General features: G+C 33.1%; 1 protein-coding gene and 1 long non-coding RNA gene across 2 annotated transcripts; one reads left to right on the plus strand and one right to left on the minus strand.

The window, feature by feature from the left end:
- Window positions 1-5,905: 5,905 nt before the first annotated feature.
- On the minus strand, window positions 5,906-6,275 carry LOC123207094. Its single transcript, XR_006500212.1, has 3 exons — window positions 6,235-6,275; window positions 6,082-6,150; window positions 5,906-5,966 (listed from the first exon to the last, which is right to left on the minus strand). It is a non-coding gene; the product is annotated as an uncharacterized LOC123207094 (long non-coding RNA).
- A 5,892-nt stretch (window positions 6,276-12,167) lies between these two features.
- Window positions 12,168-12,860, plus strand: LOC123207101. The gene has a single exon (XM_044624354.1). The coding sequence runs from the start codon at window positions 12,168-12,170 to the stop codon at window positions 12,858-12,860; it is 693 nt and encodes a 230-aa protein (XP_044480289.1).
- The last annotated feature ends 358 nt before the right edge of the window (window positions 12,861-13,218 follow it).

Below are 13,218 nucleotides of genomic sequence, written 5' to 3' on the forward strand. Positions count from 1 at the left end.
ATCAATTTCCCAACCTTCTTTAGTAATGTACTAAGTTTCACCATGTCTACCCATTTGCTGGCCCTACTAAATTTAAGTAGACTAAGATTTTCAATTCCATGGAAAATAAATGAACCGAAGTTTTCCCACTACAAGATTGAAGTGAAATTAAATGTTCAAAATCTCAAAACATAAGATAGCAGAAAAAAAAATTAGATGGCTGGCATGAAGTAGTAGGAATTTAGATGACTTTTTGTTTACAATTTATTCTGCTTTTAAGAACTTCATAATTGTACTAAATAACTTTGGTTGTTCAGGTTTACGTTTAAAGTTTTAAACTTTGAGATTGGTTTATTTTCCTCAGAATTTCAACTATTTGTTCATTTTTATTTAATTGAGTTTATTCTACGATAAAAAAGATTTAAAATTTTCTGTTTATAATAAGAAGAATGATTTAGTTTTACTAGCTTTCTAGGCAGGAATCTTCTAACTTATCTTTGGGGAGAGGTTTTACATTTATTGAAATAATTTTTCTTTTTAGGGAAATTTTAAAAATAAGCCAAAATGCCCTCACATTAAGCCAAAATGCCCAAAATCACTATTTCCAAGCCAAAATGCCCAAAATCACTGTTCCAAAAAAAAAAGCCTATGACTTTTTTTAAATACCGAAATTGCCCTTTCCCTCATATTTATATAACTTTTCCACTCACTATAGGGGTTTTAAGGCAATTTTAGATAAATATGGAGGGTTTTTAGATAGTTTACACTATAAAAGATTTTGATATATATTTATTTATTTAAAACTTTTTCTAAAATGACAAAATTACCCCTCCCTTCATTTATATAACTCTCCTCACTCACTATAGGGTTAAATGTAATTTAGGATAAATATGGGGGGTTTTTAGATATTTTACATTATAAAGGCATTTTCATATTTATTTATATATTTTATTACTTTTTCTAAAATGTCAAAAATACCCTTCCCCTCATCTATATAAACTCTCCTCACTCATTTTATTTCCACACACTTCTCATATCACTCAAACATTCACTCTCATTTTCATTTTTTTTCAACATCAATTAGTAGGGATTCGTTCGGACGAAGGAAGTTCGTATTTCTGAATTCGACTCGAAAAAATACTATTCATCAAAAAAAGGTATTTATGTCAATCTTATCCTAAAACTTCATTTTATTTGTTAAGTATAGTTTTTATGTCGTAATATGGGGGTTAAATGCAATATGTGACAAGTATTGGGGGTTAAATGTAATTTAGGATAAATATGGGAGGTTTTCGGATATTTTACATTGTAAAGGCATTTTCATATTTATTTATATATTTTATTACTTTTTCTAAAATGTCAAAAATACCATTCCCCTCATCTATATAAACCCTCCTCACTCATTTTATTTCCACACACTTCTCATATCACTCAAACACTCACTCTCATTTTCATTTTTTTTCAACATCAATTAGTAGGGATTCGTTCGGACGAAGGAAGTTCGTATTTCTGAATTCGACTTGAAAAAATACTATTCATCAAAAAAAGGTATTTATGTCAATCTTATCCTAAAACTTCATTTTATTTGTTAAGTATAGTTTTTATGTCGTAATATGGGGGTTAAATGCAATATGTGACAAGTATTGGGGGTTAAATGTAATTTAGGATAAATATGGGAGGTTTTCGGATATTTTACATTGTAAAGGCATTTTCATATTTATTTATATATTTTATTACTTTTTCTAAAATGTCAAAAATACCATTCCCCTCATCTATATAAACCCTCCTCACTCATTTTATTTCCACACACTTCTCATATCACTCAAACACTCACTCTCATTTTCATTTTTTTTCAACATCAATTAGTAGGGATTCGTTCGGACGAAGGAAGTTCGTATTTTTGAATTCGACTCGAAAAAATACTATTCATCAAAAAAAGGTATTTATGTCAATCTTATCCTAAAACTTCATTTTATTTGTTAAGTATAGTTTTTATGTCGTAATATGGGGGTTAAATGCAATATGTGACAAGTATTGGGGGTTAAATGTAATTTAGGATAAATATGGGAGGTTTTCGGATATTTTATATTGTAAAGGCATTTTCATATTTATTTATATATTTTATTACTTTTTCTAAAATGTCAAAAATACCCTTCCCCTCATCTATATAAACCCTCCTCACTCATTTTATTTCCACACACTTCTCATATCACTCAAACACTCACTCTCATTTTCATTTTTTTTCAACATCAATTAGTAGGGATTCGTTCGGACGAAAGAAGTTCGTATTTCTGAATTCGACTCGAAAAAATACTATTCATCAAAAAAAGGTATTTATGTCAATCTTATCCTAAAACTTCATTTTATTTGTTAAGTATAGTTTTTATGTCGTAATATGGGGGTTAAATGCAATATGTGACAAGTATTGGGGGTTAAATGTAATTTAAGATAAATATGGGAGGTTTTCGGATATTTTACATTGTAAAGGCATTTTCATATTTATTTATATATTTTATTACTTTTTCTAAAATGTCAAAAATACCCTTCCCCTCATCTATATAAACCCTCCTCACTCATTTTATTTCCACACACTTCTCATATCACTCAAACACTCACTCTCATTTTCATTTTTTTTCAACATCAATTAGTAGGGATTCGTTCGGACGAAGGAAGTTCGTATTTCTGAATTCGACTCGAAAAAATACTATTCATCAAAAAAAGGTATTTATGTCAATCTTATCCTAAAACTTCATTTTATTTGTTAAGTATAGTTTTTATGTCGTAATATGGGGGTTAAATGCAATATGTGACAAGTATTGGGGGTTAAATGTAATTTAGGATAAATATGAGAGGTTTTCGGATATTTTACATTGTAAAGGCATTTTAATATTTATTTATATATTTTATTACTTTTTCTAAAATGTCAAAAATACCCTTCCCCTCATCTATATAAACCCTCCTCACTCATTTTATTTCCACACACTTATATCACTCAAACACTCACTCTTATTTTCATTTTTTTTCAACATCAATTAGTAGGGATTCGTTCGGACGAAGGAAGTTCATATTTCTGAATTCGACTCGAAAAAATACTATTCATCAAAAAAAGGTATTTATGTCAATCTTATCATAAAACTTCATTTTATTTGTTAAGTATAGTTTTTATGTCGTAATATAGGGGTTAAATGCAATATGTGACAGGTATTGGGGGTTAAATGTAATTTAGGATAAAAATGGGGGGTTTTTGGATATTTTACATTGTAAAGGCATTTTAATATTTATTTATATATTTTATTACTTTTTCTAAAATGTCAAAAATACCCTTCCCCTCATCTATATAAACCCTCCTCACTCATTTTATTTCCACACACTTATATCACTCAAACACTCACTCTTATTTTCATTTTTTTTCAACATCAATTAGTAGGGATTCGTTCGGACGAAGGAAGTTCGTATTTTTGAATTCGACTCGAAAAAATACTATTCATCAAAAAAAGGTATTTATGTCAATCTTATCCTAAAACTTCATTTTATTTGTTAAGTATAGTTTTTATGTCGTAATATAGGGGTTAAATGCAATATGTGACAAGTATTGGGGGTTAAATGTAATTTAGGATAAAAATGGGGGGTTTTTGGATATTTTACATTGTAAAGGCATTTTCATATTTATTTATATATTTTTATTACTTTTTCTAAAATGTCAAAAATACCCTTCCCCTCATCTATATAAACCCTCCTTACTCATTTTATTTTCACACACTTCTCATATCACTCAAACACTCACTCTCATTTTCATTTTTTTTGTTAACATCAATTAGTAGGGATTCGTTCGGACGAAGGAAGTTCGTATTTCTGAATTTGATTCAAAAAATACTATTCATCAAAAAAAGGTATTTATGTCAATCTTACCCTAAAACTTCATTTTATTTGTTAAGTAAAGTTTTTATGTCATTGCAATGGGGTTAAATGTAATATTTGACAAGTATGGGGGGTTAAAATAATTTAGGATAAATATAGGGGGTTTTTGGATATTTTACATTGCTATGGGGGTTTTAGATATTTTACAATATATATAGGATTTATATAACATGTTAAAAATATATAGGGATTGCTTTGATACAAGACGACATACAAGGGTGTCAAATGAAATGTTATTAAAATTAGGACGTATTTTCATATTAAACATTGTAGGCGCATTATAATTAAAATTATAGGTTTTTTCGAGTTTCACCGCTTTAGGATATATCAATGCACATTTTTCTTATTTCTGAAGAATTTTTCGATTGTTGTCATTCTATGGTATTTCAACTTTTAGGATTCAAATTTCAGTTTTGTTTTTTCGAATTTCAGTGTTTTAGCATATATCAACTCGTATTTTTCAGATTTTTTTAGAATTGTTCGATTAATATCATTCTAGGGTATTTCAATTTTTAGAATTCGAATTTAAGCTCAGTTTTTTTTTAAATTATCGTTTTAGGATATATCCACTAGTATTTTTCAGATTTCTGCAGAAATTATTTATTATTGACATTTTAAAGTAATTCAAAGTATAGAATTTGAATATCTATTTCAAAGTATAGATATTATAAAAACGTTTTAAATAGAACGTTATAAACAGATAGATGCATTTTGATATAAGATAACATACGAAAGTGTTATATAAATTGTTAAATAATTATAGGGGGATAAATAACATATTAGAAAAATATGAGGTGTTTTTTTTAATTATTAATAATTGTACGGCTGATTTACATAGTTATTATTGATTTTTTTTTATACCTGAATAATTATATTCAAAAACTTGTCATTGCAGGATTGATATTTAAAATGGAGGGTTATGCATTGGTTCGTTACCAAGGAGAATGGATTCAAGGTCGCAACAACACAATGAAATATGTTGGAGGAGCCAAACAATTGATTAAAATCCCTTATGGAACAACATTCGAGGGATTTATTGAGCTTTTGACGGAGTATTGCAGTATTGATCCAATGAAAAACTACATTCAAGTATCAATGAAGCCAAGAAAAATTGAGCTCGACTGTCCCATCCAGATCCAAAATGATGAAGATGTGCAAGGTCTTCTTGATATGTCCCAGTACTTTCAGGAATGTATTCCTGTTTTTGTTACATGTACCCCAATTGAAGGGCAGAAGGAAGAAGATGAAGATGAAGATGAAGATGAGGATGAAGATGAAGATGAGGATGAAGATGAAAAAGAAAGCAGTTGGGTCAAAAAAGAATACGATTTGGAAAAGTTGATTGATTTCAGTAATGACCCATTATATATTGCAAACTCATGGGCTCATGGAGAAAAAGATATAGTTCCCTATTGGGGTGATTTCGATGGAAACGATATGCCCGACATTCCTTCAGACGATGTAGAGCCTGAGTATATGACATCAGTAACCGAGGGTATAGATAGTTTACGGCTTGAAGATCCTACTTCAGGTGGTGAAAATTATTCTGGGCCGTTTTTTGACAATGTCCCCACTGATCCATTTAGGTGGCTTCCTGATTTTCCTCCACAACCATCAGCATCATCAAGTGGTTCCAGATCAATCCGAGAGGAGAATGGGGTCAAGATTGGTGATATTTTTCATAGTAAAGTCCAATTGATTGACGCCATGAGACAATTCGCCTTACTAAAAGGATTTCAATTTGGTGTTAAAAAGTCTGACAAGAAACGGTGGGAAATTAAATGCAAGGCTGAAAATTGTAAGTGGTATATACATGCAACCAAGTCCACTGTCGGTGATGTGTGGGGGATCAACTCTATAATTTTTATACCTCCAGTGGATGATCTAAAATGATAGGAGATCCGATCGGTAAACCCTCCTCATGACGAAGACCCTATACAAATATATATCATGAATTAATCGATAACAAAATAGTATTAAAAATTAAGTTATAATGATAAGTGACATACCTCAGATCGGATCGGTGAAGTCACCGAAGGGTCAACCGATGCCCCATCCTGTCGATGACCCTAAGATAATAGTAATATTAAATCTATTTAGTGACATTTTATATATAACGATATTATAATATAATAACAACATTGGACATTGGATATTAAATATAAATTTGAATTATATTCGTACCTCATGTGACTGATGGGATGGTATTGCGGTATCAATGGGGGAGGTCATCCCAATAACGTCGTCCCTCTCCTGTCCGAATGGTTCGAATAGTTGTCAGAATAATAACACTAAACGCATTTTATATAAGTAATAAATTAGAAGTAGTTTTACAACCTCAACGACGGGGGCTGGATATGTACGCGTGACGATGTCCTCTAAACGAGTCATACGATCCTCTAATCGAGTCATCTGGGAATAGATATCGTCACGTAATCGAGTCATCTGCGAAGAGATATCGTCGCGAAAACTCGATATCTCACGTAAAATCGTAGCACCCCAGTGCGCTAAGGTAGTGTGGTCCTCCACACTAGGATGCTCGTCCACGGTAGGGTGCTCCTCCACTCTAGGATGGTCTGTCGTCCGTGGGCTCTGAACAACAGGGGAACATACATGCTGCTCGATAACAGGAGGCTGAATAGGCTCCTCACGTGTCTCAGAAGTCTCTACGAGTACATCAGAATGTCTCGAGGATGGAGGAGCCCCGTCTACAGTCGCGGTCGGGGTCGAAGAAGATGAGGAGGAATCAGCATCTGGTAAACCGGTGTACTCACGAATCTCCGCGTACCACGGTAAACCCTCCTCGATGACTGATGGACGAAGAGGGAATGTGACATCCTCCTAATGATGAAGATATATAAGTCAAAATAATTATAATATATAATGAATTAATCGACTTACTAATTTACTAATACATACCGGATCACCAGTGAAAATACGACCGATATGAGTCCAAACAGGGACGTCTCGCGTACGCCACCTCAACATCCGTGGGGACACATAAAGATCAACAAGGTCAATCCACTCGTGTAACGTCTCTAGAGTCTCATATATCCAATACTGCAATATAATCATTTACGATGTAAATAAATCAATTTATATTTTTGCCAATTAATATATATAAATAATAATATAAAATTTACCTGAAATGCGAAAGGAAATCCGTAAAGGTCGTATTTACGGATTTCCTGCATACGTCCAGAACAGAGTCTCTCACACGTCTGTGACATAGAATCGTATGTCATCTGCCAAACAACGACGCCCCAAGGGTAGGAATTAAACCCGTCCAAATGATCAACTAACTGTAAGTACTCCGTGGACACCTTCTTTCGTCGATCATTCCCCAACAAAACCATGTGTAGAATATACAACAAGGCGAGCTTGACAGAGTCAATATCGTCATCCCCCCATGCCCTCGACAAGAAAACACGCTCAATGTCGTGATACTGCACCTTCGGACAACCGTGAAAGTACGTAGATCTGATCCTATGTCCGGAGGAGCGAGGAATATATGAAGAAACATCAGTCCGACGGCTAAACGAAAGCCCTGTCACCAACGCAAACTCAAACGGGCTAAACCTCACATCGACCCCGCTAATCCTAAACCAAAACTCGTCTCTGGCAAATGGTGGATGTAACTGTCGTAGTAGAAATGCATGAACTAATATCCAGCAGAATTTTGTTTCGGGTAAACGAAGGAATGACCCGAAACATGTCCTCTCAAATAGTCGCTGCTGACGCGGGGTCAATGTAGAAGAAATTCGAGATAATGCAGTACACTGTGCACGAGAATCGCATCTGCCTGGAAGTGTCTGGACTCGTCGGGAATGCGTAGCTCGCTGTCAACTCATCTTCTTTTGCGAGAAATATCCTGTAACAATCACGTAAAAATTGTTAGACTTTCATATAAATAAATATGTAAACAAATGTAGTAATGAAAAAAATATAAAAAGATGAGAAATATCAAATAATTAAAATGAAAATAACAAAACGTAAGAAATAAGAATAGAAATTTGAATTCTATACAATGAAATACCTTAAAGTGACGATAATCAGAAAATGGTTCGAAAATCTTGAAAAGACGAATCGATATACCCTAAAATGATGAAATTCGAAAAAACGAAACTGAAATTCGAATTCTATATATTGAAATACCTTAAAGTGACGATAATAAGAAAAATGATTCGGAAATCTTGAAAATACGAATCGATATATCCTAAAATGGTGAAATTGGGAAAAACGAAACTAAAATTCAAATTCTATACGTTGAAATACCTTAGAGTGAAGATACTCAGAAAATCGTTTGGAGATCTTGAAAATATGAATCGATATATCCTAAAATGGTGAAATTCAGAAAAACGGAACTAAAATTCAAATTCTATACGTTGAAATACTTTAGAGTGACAATACTAAGGAAATCGATCGCAGATCTTGAAAATACGAATCAATATATCCTAAAATGGTTAAATTTGAAAAAACGAAACTGAAATTCGAATTATATACGTTGAAATACCTTAAAGTGACGATACTCAGAAAATCGTTCGAAAATCTTGAAAATACGAATCGATATATCCTAAAATGGTGAAATTCGAAAAAACGAAACTGAAATTCGAATTCTATACGTTGAAATACCTAAAAGTGATGATATTCAGAAAATCGTTCGGAGATCTTGAAAATACGAATCGATATAACCTAAAATGGTGAAATTCGAAAAAACGGAACTGAATTTCGAATTCTATACGTTGAAATACCTTAAAGTGACGATACTCAGAAAATGGTTCGAAAATCTTGAAAATACGAATCGATATATCCTAAAATGGTGAAATTCGAAAAAACGGAACTGAAATTCGAATTCTATATGTTGAAATACCTTAAAGTGACGATATTCAGAAAATAGTTCGGAGATCTTGAAAATACGAATTGATATACCCTAAAATGGTGAAATTCGAAAAAACGGAACTGATATTCGAATTCTATACGTTGAAATACCTAAAAGTGACGATATTCAGAAAATCATTCAGAGATCTTGAAAATACGAATTGATATACCCTAAAATGGTGAAATTCGAAAAAACGTAACTGAAATTCAAATTCTATACGTTGCAATACCTTAAAGTGACGATTCTCAGAAAATGGTTCGGGAAGCGTGAAAATATGAATTGATATATCCTAAAATGGTGAAATTCGAAAAACGAAAATGAAATTCGAATTCTATACGTTGAAATACCTAAAAGTGACGATACTCGGGAAATCGTTCGGAGATCGTGAAAATACGAATCGTATATGCTAAAATGGTGAAATTCGAAAAAACGGAACTGAAATTCGAATTCTATACGTTGAAATACCTAAAAGTGACGATACTCGGAAAATCGTTCGGAGATCGTGAAAATACGATTCGATATATCCTAAAATGGTGAAATTCTAAAAAACGGGACTAAAATTCGAATTCTATACGTTGAAATACCTATGAATTTCGCTAACGGAAAAATCATTTGAAAAATTGAAAAAAACGAATCGATATATCCTATAAACAAAAAAATCAAAATATTAAGTTTAAATAACATCGTTACATCGTAAGTTGTGTCAAAAAGCATCAAAATTCAAAAACTCGAATTTGAAATTTGAAAAATAGATATACAAAAACCTAAAACAAAAAAAACGGATATAAAATTCGAAAACTACACGGTCAGAAACCGTAGATAAGAAAATCTTCAATTTAACCCCTCATGAAAATTCTTTAATCAAAAAAGTCCACTGTTATATGCCAAATTTCCTAAAACCCCCTGTGCTGTAACGAAACTCATCCGGCTCCCCAAGGTTTTAAAAAACCAACTTCAGCCCCAACTAAACAAGGAAAATTCGCTGCCGTGGGAAAACTCGTGCTGCCGTGGGAAACGCCGTTCCCACGGCAGACTGCCGATTCATTTGGCAGCGATTTTCGACCCAATTTTGGTCGTTTTGACCTCCAATTTTCACATACATCAAAGGTAAACATTGTATAACATCAAAGCCCTCAATCAATTCAACCAAAACAACCAAAAATCGAAAGATTTTAAGCAATATTCAAACGTAAACCCTAACATTTCAAAACCAAAATTCTCAATCAAATCTCAATTATTTCAGCAATAACTTGATCCAAACAATATTACGGGAGATATACTAACCTTCTTTGCCATTTGCGGTTGCCGGGAAGCTTCAAAATCGACGGAAATGAGATCGCCGTGGAATTGCCGTGGGAGGTGGAATGCTTTTGGAATTTTCGTGGAAAAGAACGCAACTTGCCGTGGGAGGAAATGAAATTTTGCTGTGCTTATAAGGGGGGGCATTTTCATAATTGCGCTTTTCCCACACCAACTTGCGAAATATCATAAAAACCCGACGTGGGATAAATATTTCCCCGAAAACCCAATGTTTTAAAAAAGCCATTTCACACCCCCAAAAACCCATTGTCCATTTAGCTGCCGTGGGAGAAATCTCTTGCCGTGGGAAACTTCGTTCGACCGATCCATTCGGCAGCATTTTCGGCCAATTTTTGGTCGTTTCGACCTCCGATTTTCACATAAATCAAATCTACACATTTTATAACATAAAACCCCTCAATCAATTCAACGAAAACAACCAAAAATCGAAACATTTTAAGCATTATTCAACCCGTAAACCCTAAAATTTCAAACCTAAAATTCTCAGTTAAATCTCAATAATATCAGCAATAACTTGATCCAAAGAAGATTACGGGAGATATACTAACCTTATTTGCCATTTTCGGTTGTCGGAACGAAAGAAAATCGGCGGAAATGACGCTTGCCGTGGGATTGCCATGGGAGGTGGGAAACTTTGGAATATTCTTGCCGTTGTACAGTGAAAATTAGTTAACTTTATATATGGGGGTATTTTCGTCATTTCACAAAACATGGGCATTTTTGCTTAAACCTAAATTTTTTGGGCAATTTCGCTTTGACCCCTTTAATTTTGTCTATTTTTAATAATTTCCCTTATTTTTTATTGCAAAATTTGAAACATAAATATGTATGCCTTTTGAAATGTTCAAAGTCTTCAAATATATTTATTGTATTGGTGTCGTTTTGTGTAATTATTAATCAAAATTGACCTGCTAGACTTGCTTTAGTTGAAGTCTTTGAAGCTAAATTAATGTGGTGCAAGATTGCCTCGAGATGCTGCCATTGACGAAGACTAAGTGAGCTTCTTCCACATATGGGGCCAAAAATTTGTGCCCTGAATGTCTGATTGAGCACTCATTTTTCTAGGGAGACATTGACTATAATCAACAATTACAATTAGGGTGCGTTTGGTTAAAAGTTTTTAAGATTACTTTGGTAATCTATCTTTTATTCTCTTGTTTGGTTTATCAGTAATAAAAGATTACAGTAATCTTCTATTACCAATGCTGACGTGGCAGGTAATATAGGTGGTAATCTGATTACCACCTTCACCTTAGGTATTTAAAGATTACTAGGGTAATCTTGAGTTTATTATAAAAAAATTATTATTTATTAATTTTTTGAGATAAAAATAAATTTATTTTTAATTAATATGACAAATAATATAAAAAACATTTAAAAATAATTATATTTAAGGACATTTAAGTAAAATATTTTATTAGTAATCTTTTATTACCTTTAACCAAACACAATAATTATTTATACCTATCAAATTTTATCAAACATAGTAATCATTTATACCCAGTAATCTTCTAAGTAATCTATCTTCAAGGTAATCTTTCTATTTTAGTAATCAAACATTACCCAAACCAAACACCCCCTTACTGTCATCAAATCTAATCATGAGATGGATAAGTGGATGAATAGACTATTGGAAAGCAAATTAGAATCATTGGATAAGAATCAGAATTATTGGAAAGCAAATCAAAATTATTGGAAAGCAATCAGAATTATTGGAAAGCAAATCAAAATCATTTGATAGGAATCAGAATTATTGGAAAGCAAATCAATCTTTGATACACACTAATCTTGCTATTCTATACTTAGATAGAACTTATTTTTGTATAGTCTTTATTTGATTGATTTTATTTCCTTAAATAGGTCTATTTTACAGTATAAAATCATGTTTTGTAATTTGTAAAAGACATATCAATATACAATTTCTTTCTTCACTTATTCTTGAGCTATCTGATCAATCCTTGATTGAATCATCTCTGCTCACTCATAATTTTGGCATGGTATCAGAGCAGGTTTGAAAACCAAGCAGTCTTCCTATCATTCCTCCTTGGAGCAGTCTCTTTGCTACCAACAAATGGTAGCACTTGGCAACACACAGAGCAGACCTGCATCACCTACACAAGATTCTGAAATGTTGCAAGGTTCTGAATTAAATCATGCATCCCAGCAGACGTTCCATATTATTCCCACAAACAAAAATAAACCAGAACCCGGAGATGTGTTATACGATCCTCTTTTAGACAGACCAGAACTTGTGTTAATCAAACAAACACTGACTGGAGTCGAAAACTATGCTCAATGGGCAAGAGATTTCAGACGAGCCTTAATTGTAAAAGACAAAATTGGGTTCATTGATGGCACTATTCTCATACCATCTAAACCTAATCTTATGTGTTTTTGGACTCGATGCAATACCTTGGTGAGAGCATGGATTAGCAATAGTGTATTTGTAGAAGTAGCAGCTGGACTTCCACCCACAGAAGATGCTGGAGAACTATGGGCATATATCAAGGACATGTACGACACATTAGATCTTACAAAAATATATACAATAAGACAAAATCTTGCTGGAATCAGGCAAGGAAATCAGTCAATGACTTCATATTTCAATCAACTCTCTGCAGCGTGGAATGAACTCGATGCTGTCAAGGAATTAATTGTGGCTCTACTAGAAACGCTACGACAGATTCAACGTGTAAAGGATCGAGAGAGGCTGACACGATTTCTGATGGGATTGAATGAAGGTTTCGTGGCATTCAGTACCTAGGTACTTGCTATCGTCGAACCACCTTCACTCCAACGAGTCTTTCAACTTGTCATCCAAGACAAAAGTCAATGAATTAGAAGACAATAAGAGACTGGTACAATGACATCATTCAACGTATCAAAACAAAGGAAGCATGGTGACGGTGGCTCAAATGACCTAGGGCGTGCAAATTTTTTCCTTTTATATGAAAAGGTAAATAGCCCAGATGCATTTAAGGAATCTATCAACCAAAACATTCTCACCAATCACAGAATGCGTCCTAAACAAAAAGGCAAGTTATACTGTGATCACTATAAGCGGGGTAATCACACTATTGACACATGCTGGAAATTACATAATCACCCTGGGTTTAATAAAT

This window comes from Mangifera indica, unplaced genomic scaffold, assembly GCF_011075055.1.
Source record: "Mangifera indica cultivar Alphonso unplaced genomic scaffold, CATAS_Mindica_2.1 Un_0059, whole genome shotgun sequence".
Classification (NCBI taxonomy): domain Eukaryota; kingdom Viridiplantae; phylum Streptophyta; class Magnoliopsida; order Sapindales; family Anacardiaceae; genus Mangifera; species Mangifera indica.

What these genes read in the sequence shown, in the direction of transcription:
- LOC123207101 (XM_044624354.1), top strand. Translation starts at nt 12,168, where the DNA reads ATGGTAGCACTTGGCAACACACAGAGCAGACCTGCATCACCTACACAA.